Below are 15,152 nucleotides of genomic sequence, written 5' to 3' on the forward strand. Positions count from 1 at the left end.
CTTTACTGTCTCAGACTGCAGATCCGTCACAGCAGTGCTGTGAGCTTACTGAGGGCTTTTTCTGTTTTTCTCTTTTTGTTTTGTTTCTTTCTGTCTGCTGCCGCTAGCTAATCATTAGAGTGTGAGGGCTGGGTCAGGGGGGATCCCTGATGGAAGGTGACAGTATGTGTGTGTGTGTGTGTGTATGTGTGTGTGTGTCACCTCAGGCTTCTCTTAGCACATCAAAGCTCACCACACTGACAAATCAAGTGTCATGGTCCAGTGAGATTTCACCCCAATTAACCCCCATTCTCTCTCTCTCTGTCTGTCTCTCTCACTCTCTCCTCCCATCTTCTCACTTATTCAACTTTTCAGGCCTGTCATATCCATAAATCACGCCTATTAAGGATAATATGGAGAGTTGCCCCAGCAAAACAGCTGTTTCCACAACTCCAGAGCAGAGCCACAGTAACCAATGCATTACATCACACATGACATTCCATATGATACAGTTCATGTGTGCTGTGTGGGATGCACTCGAGAGCACTGTGTGCGCCTCATAGACAAAGACAGCTGAGAATACAAAAATACACCACCCACTCCCAGCAGATGAACGTTCAATAACTCCAAGCTATTGAGACTAGAGACGTGGACCATGAGGAATGGACTGTCTGCCCACAGATCTAGCCCTGTGTCTCAATTCATGCACTATGCACTATGTTCTTACATTATACATTACATACTTCACTCTGTACTGTAGGGCAGCGTCATTTTACATCAAACAGGAAACTAAAAGGAAAAATAAATGGTCTCACTTTATATTAGGAACTCTAACAACAATGTAGTTACACATTAACAATATATGTAACAACAATGGAATTACAGATGATGTATTCACTGTTACAGATGGATTACAATAGTGCAGCTTACATAGTTACACAAGTCTATCTTGAAAGTTGTAACCTGATATTTTCTCTTATGTAATTACACACATTTTTGAGATGTTAAGAATGAAGGAACTTTTAAAATACCCAAACTCTTATATTACAGTCACCTTTCATATCTTAAAGTCTCAAATTGCATTTATGACCACTAAATGTAAAAACCCTGGGATATACATTTGTGAACACATTTGTGTGATTGTATCAGCTGTGCTACTGTAATCCATCTGTAACAGTGAATACATCACCAGTAGTTACATTGTTGTTGCATGTATTGTTAATGTGTAATTACACAGTTATTAGAGACACAATGTAAAATACAGTATCCAGTGGCCCCAAATGGTATTTGGAGATTTGTGCCATGATACAGAATGAATTAATTTCAATGTATTAAGAAAACAGACCATTTGAACACTTAATTCACTTAAATTAAATTTTCCCTAACCTTAACCCTGGATCTAACCCTAATCTTGCCTTTAGCTTCAACCCAACACCAATTCAACACTAACACTGTTGAAATTCAATGGAGTTTCACCAGATAATTTGTTAATAATTTGAAAATATATAGATCATCTATTGAGTGCTTTCCAAACAAAGTGAGGTTTGATTCCTGCTCTGTTCTATTGCTTTCATTCTGGCTGGAACTGAAATAAGGTTCCTATGACTCTTGTAAGAAGTAAGGATGAAAGAGGCAGCTTTCCGTGAGAGAAGTTCAGCTAGAGAGTCTGTCTGAAACAGCAATTGAAACTGCACCTGTCTGCTCCCTACGGAGGAGAAGAAGAAGGAAGGAGTGGCAGAGAAGTTTGGAGCATGGAGGTGTGAGAGGGAGAAATTAGATGCAATCAGAGAGGGGTAGATTACCGAGAGGAATCATCAGAGGACTGAGTATGTGCAGCGTTTGGGGAAAAAGAGAGAGCCTAGCCATTTGTGCAAAGAGGAGAGGACTGAGAAATGCTTTTATGGACCAGTCATCTACATAACAGCCAAGAGAGGGAGATTCTACTCTAAATATATTCCTCATATACCTCCCTCAAGCACTGAGTGGGAGAGAAACATATGATCTGTGGGCAGAGAGAGAGAGAGAGAGAGAGAGAGAAAATAGAAAGAAAAAAGAGAATGGAAGAGAGTAGATAAAGAGCAAGATAAAGAGAGAGAGCGAGAGAGAGAGAGAGAGAGAGACAGAAAGAAAGAAAGAAAGAAAGAAAGAAAGAAAGAAAGAAAGAAAGAAAGAAAGAAAGAAAGGAAAAGAGGCAAAGGATAAGAGAAAGACAAAGAGAAAATGAAAAAGAGAAAATAAGAAAGAAAATGCGGGAATGTGAGAAAAAGAAAGGATGAGAGAGTGAGGGAGAGAGAGACAAAGAGATGTAGAGAAAATCAGAATAAAAGGAGAGAATAAATGAAAAGAATAATGTGAGAGAAATAGAGAGAAAAAAACAGAAAGAGAACAAGAAACAAATAAAGGGAGAGAAAAAGAGAAAAAGAGACTAGGGCAGAAAAGGAGAGAAAAGAAGAGAAGAAGAGAGAAAAGAAGAAGAGAAAAAAAGAGCAAGGAAGAAAAAGAGAGAGAAAAGAACAGAAAAAGTGAGAAAAGAAGAAGGAGAGAGAGATAGATAAAGAGAGGGAGAAAGAGAAAAAGAGAGGGAAAGAGAAGAGAGGGGAGGAGTAGGACAGAGAGAAATAGAGAGAGGGAAAGTGAAAGAAAGAAAACGAGAGTAAGAGAAACAGAGACAAGGATGATTAGAATGAGAGAAATGAGAGAACGAAAGAAAGATAAAGAGAAAATGAGAAGGAAATAGAAAATGTGTGTGTGTGTGTGTGTGTGTGTGTGTGTGTGTGTGTGTGTGTGAGACAGAAAGAGAGTGAGTGAGTGTGTGTAGTGGAGGATGAGAATGAGAGAGTGAGTCATTCTCATTCGTTCTCATTATTATATTTATCCTTTTTTTCATTCTCATTATTTTAGTAGCGAATTTAAAGAGATGAGATCATCATCACAACAAAACATAAACACTTTGTTTCCCGTCCTCATGAACAAGGCCATCATAAACAGCTCCTCATCTCGTCTGACCACACAGGAACATTGTGTTTTCTCCTGAGTGTGGGTGAGCAAGGATGCCTATCTTATCAAACCCAGCTCTGTTTTTTTCTTCTCTCTGAAGAACAGGCCATTTCACCATGTTCGCTTCAAGACAAGAGCTTTTAGAGAGAGTTTTAACCCCTTAAAGCCTGCATTACCTCTAATCTGTTAACCCCTTACTTCAGGCTTCCTCTTAAGTTATTAAATAAAGAACCTAAATCCTTCATTCTTCTGTCAGTTGTGGGTTTAGTTATAATGTATGTGTGGGTTTATATAACAAACACAGTCAGATTTCATTTTAACATGGCCATTTTTCAACCTCTCTTCATCCCTCACCGTTAAACAGACTGTATTTGTTACTGTACTTTTAAAGGGCCATGTCTTACATTTTGCTTGTATTTCATTTTCTCCCTGAGGCTCACCTGTGATATCTGTGTGATTTAATGTACCAAAAGCAGTCATAATTTATTTTTACATGACTGTTTTCCAGCCTCTCTTTATTTATCCTGTTGAATTAAACAGACTGAAATATGTAAATGAGTCATACAATTTATTTATATTTTAAAATAAAACAAAAAGTTATTTTAACAATTACACCTTCTTGAGCCATCAATTTAGCAATTTTAGTTTTTAAACCAATTATATAGAATTCCAAGCACCACAGAAGTGCTCGTCCTCGCAGTCTTGTGTGAAAGGTGAGTGCCACAAAACATGTTTTTCTGCAACTTTAACTGCAATAATCTATGCATGACTATGAAATATATGATTTACATGACTTAAAGAAAACAAATAAATATTATAAAATGTATAATGAAGGTTGTTGTCCCCAGGAGTCGTGTCACTGGTGTTACTGCGTGACAAAAAATCTGTTATTTTGAAAAAATAATCACACTGATGACATCAATTGACTTCCTTTTACCTGTTTTCTGAAGATCTATGAAGAAAAGCACACAGGAAGTCCACTCATGATTTCATATGAAGCTTATAGTTGAAGTCACTGGTATGACCTACTTTATTCTTATGTAATTGTGAAAAAATAGAACACAAATAGATTAAATGACATATTTTAGTGGATATTCCATGATTGACAACATGTGGTTTGATGCTCTGTCACAGCCATTTTGTAAAATTCCTTTTTCATTTAAAATGTCACTGGTGTTACTGTCTCTGGTGTTCACTTTCTTTTGTGTAACACCAATGACAATCAGTAACACGAGTGACTCCTATGGCTAGATAAAAAAGTGGACGTTTCTCTAGAATGTCCCAAATTATCTCTTTTCTCCATCTGGCTCTGTCAACATTATTTTTCACATTACCACTGTGTTTTGAGATTATGGCTGAATTGTCCAGCAGGGGAGCTGAAGTGTCATTCATTAGCATTTTTAGCAAAGTCAAAAAAACACGTGCTTACTTTTTCAGCATTTTGATGTTAAACTTGCCTGTTAAACTTCTCTGAGATGTTCTGGGACAATGTGCAGTTTGCGGCTGTCACCAGTGGAGCCGAGTGAAGAGGAAATCATGTCAGTGGTCATGTGAAAAATAAGGTGGTTGACAGTTAATATGATAAGATTTTGGTACCATTTTAGAATATAAAGTGTTAATAAATAACTTTAAAATGACCTTATTAATGGTTGGTAATTAGGTCATAAACACCTTAAAATCATTAATAAGTAGTTACAACTCAAAGTAAACAGTTACCCATTGTTTGTCTAATAGTGAATCCCCATTTAGTTATACTGTTGAACCTGCTATTTTGATGTTTGCTGATCTTTCTTTGTCTTCTCCATCAGTGAGCATTGAACCTGTCAGCTTCTTCACATATTCATGTTCATCAACATAAATGGCTGCTTTTGCCCTTTTTATTAATGTGTCATAACTATTTATTAATAATGTTAAAGTGTTATATCCTACCTAGTAACCATTAATAAACTCATTTTAAAACATTCATAAACCCTTTATAAGGGTAGTCTTATTCTAAAGTGCCATCAGGATCAAGTCATTTTGGACTATTTCTATTGGTACAGTCATCAAAGATTAATTAAACTGCTGCTTGTCAGTGCACTCTATATTGTGGTGCTTAGAAGTCACACACCAGTCTTGCTCTTGTCTTGTCTTGTCTGAAAAGCTAAAGCTGGTAAAGAATTGTTTGAGCCAGCGGCTCAAATTTTCACCCACTTGAAAAGCAGAGACCTATGAACTACAAAATTTTGTTTCATGTTTAATAGAGATAAAGAGAAGAGAGCTGAACTAGACAAGCCCCTGTGCATGTAAGGTATTTTCTAAGTGACAGCTGGATCTTCCCTCTTAAGTGTTTCAAAATATGCTGCTTGGTTAAATGAAAGAGTGCATACAGAGAACAACACAGCACTTGTGAGTCAACTGAGACTGAAAGAGGAGTGTGTGAGTGTGTGTGTGTGTGTGTGTGTGAGTGTGTGTGTGTGTGTGTGTGTGTGTGTGTGTGTGTGTGTGTAACACTTGTGTCAGAACAAACCCAAAGCTTCAAACACATTCATTCATTCAGCACTGATTACACTGTCCGACCGGCTTTTGAAAATTCCGAGCACCATCTGGCCGTGGCATCACGTCTTGCTCAACTCACTGCCCAGTGCCTCAGTGCCTCTTAGGAGCTCTCCGTGGTGCTGAAGTACTCTCTCTCTCTTTCTCTCTCTCTCTCTCTGTGTGTGTGTGTGTGTGTGTGGTGCTGAAGTGTACAGTATCACTCTATGATGCTAATCAACTCATTTATTCAGTGTGTGATTACTGCAGCATCACATTGCCCCAGTGTTCTCCAACAAACCCAAACGTTTAATGGGCCTAACATACCTGTGTGGGTTTCGGGCCACTCAAATCATTCTTCAACATTCACACTGTACTAGTATTGTCTTCCTATTCATGCTAGAAAATTCTGCTCAATTCACACTGTCTTCGAATCATTTCCACATGTACGTTGTTCTACAATATTCTCCTCCATTCACCCTACTTACACTGTTCCAGAATATTTTCCACTGATTAACAATGGGTCTCATTCACCAATATCTTCCTAAGTATTTTTCTTAAATTTGTTCTTATGAAAGGTCCTGACAACATGGGCACTGCATTTTACAAATGCACTGCAAATTCGTAGACACTCTGCAAACTCTGCAAACTCTACGTGTTCATGAGTTGGCTTGTGTTTTTAATTGTACCATGAATATGGCCTTGTCGGCCAATGTATCTCCTTACCTAATAACAAATCCCAAATAAGAAAATGGTGATGAATGCCAGAATCTTCGTAAAAACTGTGTAAGAATTTTTTTCTTAAGAACGGTTGGTGAATGAGGCCACTAATCTAGAATTGTTCTGCCTATCTGTACTGTTCAAGAATGCTTTATAAATGCATTCATAAGGCCTTACATGGCATTCATAATATCTTCTAATGCCAGCCATAAGCTTGTATAATTGCTTATAAGCAGTTATAGTAACATGCATAACAATGTATAAACATCCATACTTCAAGCTTTTCTCTCAAAATGTTGAAAACAAGATGTGAGACATTGCTTGTTTATTTATTTCTTTGTATTGAACCCAAATTACTAAGTTGTATATCTTTTAATACCAGTTAGATGTGATCATCTCAGTTAAGTTAAAGCCTGTAAAGAGCACTGATAATACTGTATAAGATATTTTGTACTGAAATAAAAAAAATCCCTTAAAAACCAAAACCTTACATCACTTAAAGCCTGTAATGATCTATAACGCTCTATAACATTAGTGTCTACAATTTTCTTATGAACAGATTTTATAATGTGTTATGTAACCTGACGTTATGAAGTCATCTACTCTTGCGTTACGTGTTATGCATGTAATTATAGCTACTTAAGGGCAATCATACAAGTCCATATTTGGTTTCATTAAGTATTATGGATGCCATGCAATGCCTTATGACTGAATTTATAATGCATTATTAATACAAGATTCATAGGAAGTGTTTTTGAGATTTTTTTTATTCAGACTGTTTTAGAAATGTCCAGTTCACACTGTTCTAGAACATTATCCTCCACTTACATTGTTCTAGAATTTTCTTTCCATTCACACAGTTATTGAAAGTTCCTCTTTATTCACACTGTTCCAGTATGTCCTCTTCACATTCGTACTGTTCTAGAATGTTCTACATGTCATTAACACTGGTTCAATTGAATTGACTTCTTATTCCGGCAGAGAGTGATGGGTTCCTCTTTGGGTTCCTGTTGAGTCTTGTTTCTTCGTACTAGCTAAAGCCGCATTCTCTGGATAACAAAGCACTTTTGTATGTCGCACTGGATAAGAGTGTCTGATAAATTCCATAAATGTAAACGTAAACGTCAACTTATTAGAATTAGATTTGTACGTAGTGAGTCTGGGTTACGACTGTGTGCTGGTAACATGTACTGGGTTTATATGATTCTTGAACACTCTTGCATCTGAAGCCACTTGTTGCTGTGCACTGTTTGCAATCAGTGCATATAGTGTGTAAGTAAAAGGCACTCAGTTTGTATTTATCCCTGTTATTTGCTGACCTGTAACTCGTGCATCTGTACAACTAATGTGTCAGAATGTCAGAAATAATTGCAGATGTCAGAAATAATTAGCAAAGATCCCAATCAGTTGAGCCCTACGTGAACAGAGCATTTGATTGAGAATGTCAAGGGCTTTTGGAATGTTAATCCACTGGGGAGAGAGAGAGAGTGTGAGATCGAGAGAGAGAGAAAGAGAGAGAGTAATGACATGGGACAGTGCCTCATTGTTTCATTCTCTCTCTGTTCTCTCTGGTTCATGTTAGCGGTCCATCCCTCTCTCATTACCCCTTTATCACCGCACTCCTTCGTTCCTCTCGGTTGGGAGGAAGCTGTGGCCCAGAGGGCTCTGTAATGGACAGCGGCCATTACCATCCCACTCTAAAGCAGTCAGAAACCAGTGTGCATCAGCACAGCAGCAATATCTCAGCAGGGTTCTGGAGGAAGCATTTGATCCAGAGTCAGGCTTAAATGGCTTTGATGGAAAATTCTGCTGCTGTCTATGATGCCCAGAACAGAGTGACAGAGTGACAGAGGCAGAAACACACAGGCAGATCTCTGAGCAACACCTAGGTAGTCACTGCTGCATATCACTGCTGTCCAGAATGTAATATTTAATATATGCCAGATTTTTTTGTCATTTTGGTGCAGTTCTATTACTCAATTTGTCATAAAATTGTGATACAATGTACTGTAAATGCAAAATATAAATGTAAATGTCAAAATACAAATCAATAAAAAGTTTCTTTTTGGATGGCAATGATATTTATAAAGTTTTTAGATACACATCAAACATATTGCAAATCAAGCAAAGAGGCTGTTGATATATGCAGAACTAAGAACTGACCAGGAGTCCAGACCTTAACATCAGTGAATGTGTTTGGGATTACTTGGATTGCAGGCAGCGGAAAACACAACCAACTTCTAAAAATTAACTTTGAAGGTGTGGATATTCAAGGTTTCAGTATCAGAATCAGACATCAAAAAGTTTTCCCTCCTAGCGTAAGTACACAAAAACATATTATATTACTATGATTTCCTTTGACTTCTGCCTTATTAAATGTAGCTAAAGAATGTGGTAACATTTTATTTGGATAGCTCCTATAGATGCTTTAACTGCATTTAACTTTTATTCAAATAATCCTAACCCTTACCTTATACTCAACCCAAGACCTGATTCTAACTCTCACCGTGGTCCTAAACCTAACCTCAACTCATGGCTGTAACTAGCTATGAGGACACCAAGGTCCAGACTTTGGTACTTTTAGAAGGGTTTTTTTTTTTTGTATCTCAATTCATGAACTTTAATGTGGAAATAGTGCACAGCCATGGGCCACATGTATTACAGTCCTCCCCGATCAAATGGGGACAGAATATTTATCATGCCACATTTAAGCTAATAAAATGTGACTGTTTTCCATGAGTGCTGTCACTGTATTATGGCCAATAAAAATCTAAATCAGCCAAGCTCCACCCTTTTTTGTCAGCTTTACATAAATGTAAAGAAAAACAGAATGCAATGATTTTCAAATCTTATAGACCCATATTTTATTCACAATAGAACATAGAACACATATCAGATGTTGAAAGTGAGACATTTTACCATTTCATGAAAAACATTAACTCATTTAGAGCTTGATGGCAGCAATGCATCTCAAAAAAGTTGGGACAGGGCCACGACTACCATTATGTAGCATCCCCTCGTCTTTTAACAACAGTCTGTAAACATCTGGGGAGTGAGGAGATCAATTGCTGGAGTTTTGGGAGAGGAATGTTGTCATTCTTGTCTGATGTAGGATTCTAGCTGCTCAACAGTCCGGGGTCTTCTTTGCTGGTTGTTTCATTTCATGATGTGCCAAATGTTTTCTATTGGTGAAAGGTCTGGACTGCAGGCAGGCCAGTTCAGCACCCAGACACTTCTTCTGTGAAGCCATGCTGTTGTGATGGATGCAGTATGTGGTTCAGCATTGTCTTGCTGAAATATACAAGGCCTTCCCTGGATGGGATCATATGTTCTAAAACCTCATTATACTGTTCAGCATTTATAGTGCCTTTCCAGATGTGTAAGCTGCCCACACCATAGGCACTAATGCAACCCCATACCATCAGAGATGAAGGCTTTTAAACTGTGCGCTGATAACAAGCTGGATGGTCCCTCTCCTCTTGAGTCCGCAGAACACAGCGTCTGTAGTTTGCAAAAAGAATTTCCATTTTTCCTCAGTCCAAAATGATGGTATTTCTGGATCGTGTGGACACGAGGCTTCTTTGCATGATACAGCTTTAAATTGCCCGTTATTGACCATTGGCCTTGTCCCTTGCGTACAGGGATTTCTCCAGATTCTCTAAATCTTTTGATGATACTATGTACTGTAGATGGTGGGATATCCAAAATTTTCACAATTTTACGTTCAGGGACATTTTTCTGAAATTGTTCCACAATTTTTAGACACAGTTTTTTTCAGCTTGGTGAACCTCTGCCCGTCTTTGCTTCTGAGAGACTCTGCCTCTCTAAAATACTATTTTTATACTTTTTATATCCAGTCATGTGAGTTAGTTGCAAATTGCTCCTCCAGCTGTTAATTAGTACCACTTACTTTTCCAGCCTTTTGTTGCCCCTGTCCCAACTTTTTTGAGACGCATTGCTGCCACCAAGTTCTAAATGAGTTAATGTTTTTCATGAAATGGTAAAATGTCTCACTTTCAACATCTGATATGTGTTCTATGTTCTATTGTGAATAAAATATGGGTCTATGAGATTTGCAAATCATTGCATTCTGTTTTTATTTACATTTATTTACATTTTACACAGCATCTCAACTTTTTTGGAATTGGGCCTGTAATATGGCAACCATTCTCCCCCCTATTTTTAAATTTAAATATGTAAAAAGAAATCCTCAAAGGGAATAGCCAAAGCCTCGACAATGGGCTTTTGGCTATTCCTTCTGAAGAAGAATGCTCTTACCTCTGAGGAAGAATGATGACATTTTCCCTCAAATACACATCCAACCCCTGACAGAAATGAACTGCTATCCTCTTCCTACCTTTTTCCACTCATTTACCAGTGGTGTTCATCACTCTGACTCAGTGCATACGTTCACACTGAGCATTTGTTCTGCTGCACGCTGCTGTAAAAACAAGCGTTCATTTAGTTTAATGAGTTGTAAGTGTGGAGTGGTTTACTGAGAGTTGTAAACACACAGCACAGTGTGTGGTGTGCATGTAGGAGACAGAATTAAATGATCTGTCTGTTTCTGACAGTGGAAACCTAACAGGAGAGGAGCGGCACTCTCAATCAACCCATCAGTGTGAAAGCAGCAGTGTGTGTGACATCACTACAGCAACTGCAGTGCTAAAGTCAATGTAGATCAAAGGCTGAGTGCTGGTTTTACTGTAATGAGTGAGACGGTCTGCGTCACAGCTTTGATGCTGTCTCTATCGTTTACATAGATTTCCCACTGACGCAAAACATGAATTATACAGATATTGATCTGCCCATCTACTACTTTCTGAGATCTAACATTCACTTCTAATCAGAAGCTCGGACACATCTGCTCAAAGAAGGTTGTTCTTTAGTTTTATGATTTTCCACATTTCAGAATAATAATGAAGACATCAAAACTATAAAATAATACAGACTGAAAGACCAAAAAAGTGTTCAACAAATCTAAATATCTTCTATTTTAGTTTTGTTTATAAATTAGCCACTGTTTGTTTTTATGCAGATGTATGTATAGTCCTTTGCAAAAGTTTGGGTTGATTTTCTAAGTAAAAATAAGTAAATACATTCTCTACACAGAACACACTTCTGCACACTTTACAAAATTACTGTTTATTTGTTGATTTGATCCTGTTCCGTAAAGGTCAGGACTCCCACAGGACCACCACAGAGCAGGTATTATTTTGGGTGATAGATCACTTTCAGCACTAGTGATGGTGGTGTGCTAATGTGTGTTGTGCTGTGTTGTGTTACACACAGCAGAGCACACTCTGCGTCCTGTCTGTTAGATTCATGAAACTGTCCAACAGCATCAGAATGAGCTCTGATTTAAATAGAATTGATGAATCCGCTTCAGTCACACAGAATACAGTATATGGCCAAAAGTATGTGGACATACTCCTAATTACTGAGTTCAGATGTTCCAGCTTCAATCATTGCTAACAGGTGGATAAAAGCACACAGCCTTGTAATCTTCATAGACAAACAATGATGGGAGAACAGGTAATAATGAAGAGCTCATTGACTTTAAGTTCATAGCACCTATACTTGTTTGCATCACTCACTACAGAGTACCAAACAGCCTCTGGAAGCAACTTTAACCCAAGAATTGTGTGTCAGGAGCTTCATCAAATGAGATTCCGAGCAGCTGCACACAAGCTTAAGACGATGCATAAAGCCAAGCATCAAAGTTTTACTACACACTTCTGTAACTTAAGAATAACTCCGCTAGTGTGCATTGTAGTCCACATAGTTACTGAATAATAAGACTTAGCACGTAATAAGCCTGGGATTTTAAAAGGTTAAAGCAGAAAACTGCCACCGGCAATTACAAGGAACAGCATGAATACATTTAGGACAGTGTATTCAGTATTCAGCCATCACTTCTTTTTTTAAGTATTCTGCCCAACCCTGTTGAACACCTTTGGGATGACCTGGAACACTGATTGTGAGCCAGGCCTTCTTGTTCAACATCAGTGCCAGACCCAGGTGTCACAACCCAAATGTTAAGAAGAGCCATTTTGTCCTTTTAACAAAAATCAAACCACCTTTTGAGGCACACCATTTTATGTCCATTGTATCATCTTGGCTGTAAATATGTTTATGTATGTGCTAATGTCCTAGTATAAGCTAAAAAATATAATTTAAATGAAAACATAGGCTCTGCTTTAAGCTTTAGCTCAGCTATAGCTGTTTTCTCACGTCTCCAGCAGGAAACTTTTCCTCAAAAGTAGGACAGTTTCTTGTAAAATGTCTCTCAACGTTTGATTTTTTATGAGGCTGAAGTCGCTTCTCATTTTCCCGCTCCACCTTCAATGGCGCCTGAGGCACCAGAATGTAACTGCTGCACCATTTAAGGTGGAACAGGAAAATCCAATAAGAAGCTGGCGAATAAGAAGTTGACTACAGCATCGTCACTTTTTAGTGTTTGATAGTTTCTCTTTGCGGATTATACATATCAGGAAACAACCTGGAGTGTTAATTAATGCAAATAAGTCCATTCGTCTCCAAATTATTGATGTTTCTCTTAAATATTTTTCTTTGCCTTTTCATTAGCTACTAGCTAGGCAAGATTATGTTGTCTGCGTTGCTACGGTGACCAACAGTCTGTGCACCAACCTTCAGGGTTAAAGGGTGAATTAGCAGTTCTACATTAACTCCAGCATTTAAGACCATTTATGGTTAAAACTGTGTTAGAATGATCAGCAGAGCTTTATTTTACTGCAAAGTATGATTATTTTATTTTACCTAAAAATCTAATTCTGCTGTGGAGCCGCAACAGAGCAGTAAAAGAGCCACATGTTGCCGACCCCTGGACTAATCTCACAAATGCTCTTTGACTGAATGGAATTTCCACAGACACACTCAAAAATGTTTTGGAAAGCCTTCTCAGAAGAGTGGAAGCTGTTATAACCGGAAAGGGGGACCAACACCATATTAATGCCCATAGTTTTCAAATGGCATATCCCACAAACTCCTATGAGAGCAATGTATAGGTGTCCACATACTTATGGCCAAACAGTATATAAGTATATCACAAAATTAACACATATTTTGAAAAAAACATAGAGATTTTTTTTTTCTTTTTCAGTTATTAATGTTATTATTATTATTGAATAAGTTAGTAGTGAGTCCAAACTGTTGATTGCTACACTCTTAAAAAATTGGTTCTTCAAAGGTTGTTTAGTAGATGCAATGGTTCTATATAAGACTCTAGGTTCTACATAGGTCTATGATTCTTTGAAGAAACCTTTTTAAGAAAAGGATTCCACTGTTGATAGCAGTCAAAGAACCATTTTTTTCAGCACCATATAGAACCCTTTTTGCTAAGAGTATAGTGTAGGTCGGTTTACTCCAATATTTGGTGTGTACTGATGTATTGCAGTTCTTCTTTTGAGCTGGACATGAATCACATGGGTTAACAGTAGGGTTAACACTGTACTGTGCAAAGATGTAGCCCTTCATTATTGCCTTCATGCCCCTCCTCTCTACAACACACACACACACACACACACAGCCATTTCTCCGGGTGGTCTTCTCATTAAAGTAAACCAGATGGTATCTACAGTCCACTAGCTCTTCAACTCAGTCCGTGTACATGCAGTGAGACTCGCGCGGAGCTGTCCATGGTGCTGAAATCCGACGACGCCGCGTTCCCGTGACTCTGAGTGAACGCTGACCGAATGGAAACGAGTGATGGCGCTGTGCTCCTGACATTTGCCTCCAAGCAGCCGCTCTATGCGCAATGGCCACTTGAGAGCTGCTTTCCTTTAAGGAGGAATCTCCGCTCGTCCTGCGCGCCACACGCGGATGGAACTTCAGTCTTAGCGTTTTGCCTCTTCCACGAATTTCCCTCGATTTTTTGTCCAGAAAGAACGAGCGTCGAGGACGAAATGACTTCTCCAGCACTTTTCCTCTCGCTCTCCGCGGAGTTGCTTTCTTAAGCGCCTGCCGTTGCCGTGCAGCTCCTCCAGGATTCGTTTACGCAGAGCCAGCCAAACTGACACACTGCACGCCACCACAGCACAGCATGTAACGAGAGAAACATGCCGCTGACAGATCGCATAACGTGACGTCATCCACTTGAAAATGATTGCTTTGAACAGCGACTGCATGACTATGGTGAGAAGATGTCTTCTGACGTTCAAGCCCTTCAGGTAAACAGAAGTCATTCCTTTTACTAGACTGTCTCTATCACTTAGACATCTCTGAAGTCAGGTACAACGCTCGAGACGGGCTGACCGTTTCAGCAGCTCAGTCATTTACTTTTTCAGGTGTTGAATTTGGTTCTTTCCAAACCATCACAGTGACAATCAGGTTCTAGCACACTTTATGACTGATCTCTACAAAGTGTAACACTTAAATGATAGCGCTTTGAATGCTTGTAAGTCTGCATCCTGGAAAGGGCTCATAATTATACCCTCCAAACAAATCTTTGTTTGTACCTGATTTAATCAGACCACATATTTGCAATCATACAGAGTCATCATATATGGACTAAAAATAAAGGCTCTTTGATTGGACCTATTTATCGAATTGGTATGGAATCTTTATACAATGTGGAGCTTCTTTGAACTTTGAAATGTGTCTCATTTACATATTGTATGCAATTGAAAGGTTCTCAAAACTGGTTCTTCTATGGCATTGCTCCAAAGAACCAATTTTGGCACCCTCTAGAGTGCAGTTAATATCAACACCCCTCTCAACTATTTGGCTATTTGTTCTAGACCAGTCACTCAGAGATCTATGCCAATGTGAAGTTTGAATTACTACAAACTTTTCAGAGATCTGAAAAGAAGATTTAGATGTTTTCACCAGACAGCCAGACAATGGTTTCACTTTGGAGAACATCTGCCCAGAGTTACACTGAAGAGGAGAAGTGGAAAACAGATAAATAGATGATAAACTCT

General features: G+C 38.5%; 1 protein-coding gene across 2 annotated transcripts in view; it reads left to right on the forward strand.

Moving 5' to 3' along the window:
- The first annotated feature begins 14,331 nt into the window (after positions 1 to 14,331).
- The window catches only part of LOC118821225 (alpha-1,6-mannosylglycoprotein 6-beta-N-acetylglucosaminyltransferase B-like), a 144,511-nt gene continuing 143,690 nt past the window's right edge, over positions 14,332 to 15,152 (forward strand). For both annotated transcript variants that reach the window (XM_036589750.1, XM_036589749.1), the window contains exon 1: positions 14,332 to 14,399. In XM_036589750.1, coding sequence (XP_036445643.1) covers positions 14,332 to 14,399 — 68 coding nt within the window. The remainder of the gene's footprint in view (positions 14,400 to 15,152) is intronic.

Source organism: Colossoma macropomum, unplaced genomic scaffold, assembly GCF_904425465.1.
Source record: "Colossoma macropomum unplaced genomic scaffold, Colossoma_macropomum, whole genome shotgun sequence".
NCBI classification, from domain to species: domain Eukaryota; kingdom Metazoa; phylum Chordata; class Actinopteri; order Characiformes; family Serrasalmidae; genus Colossoma; species Colossoma macropomum.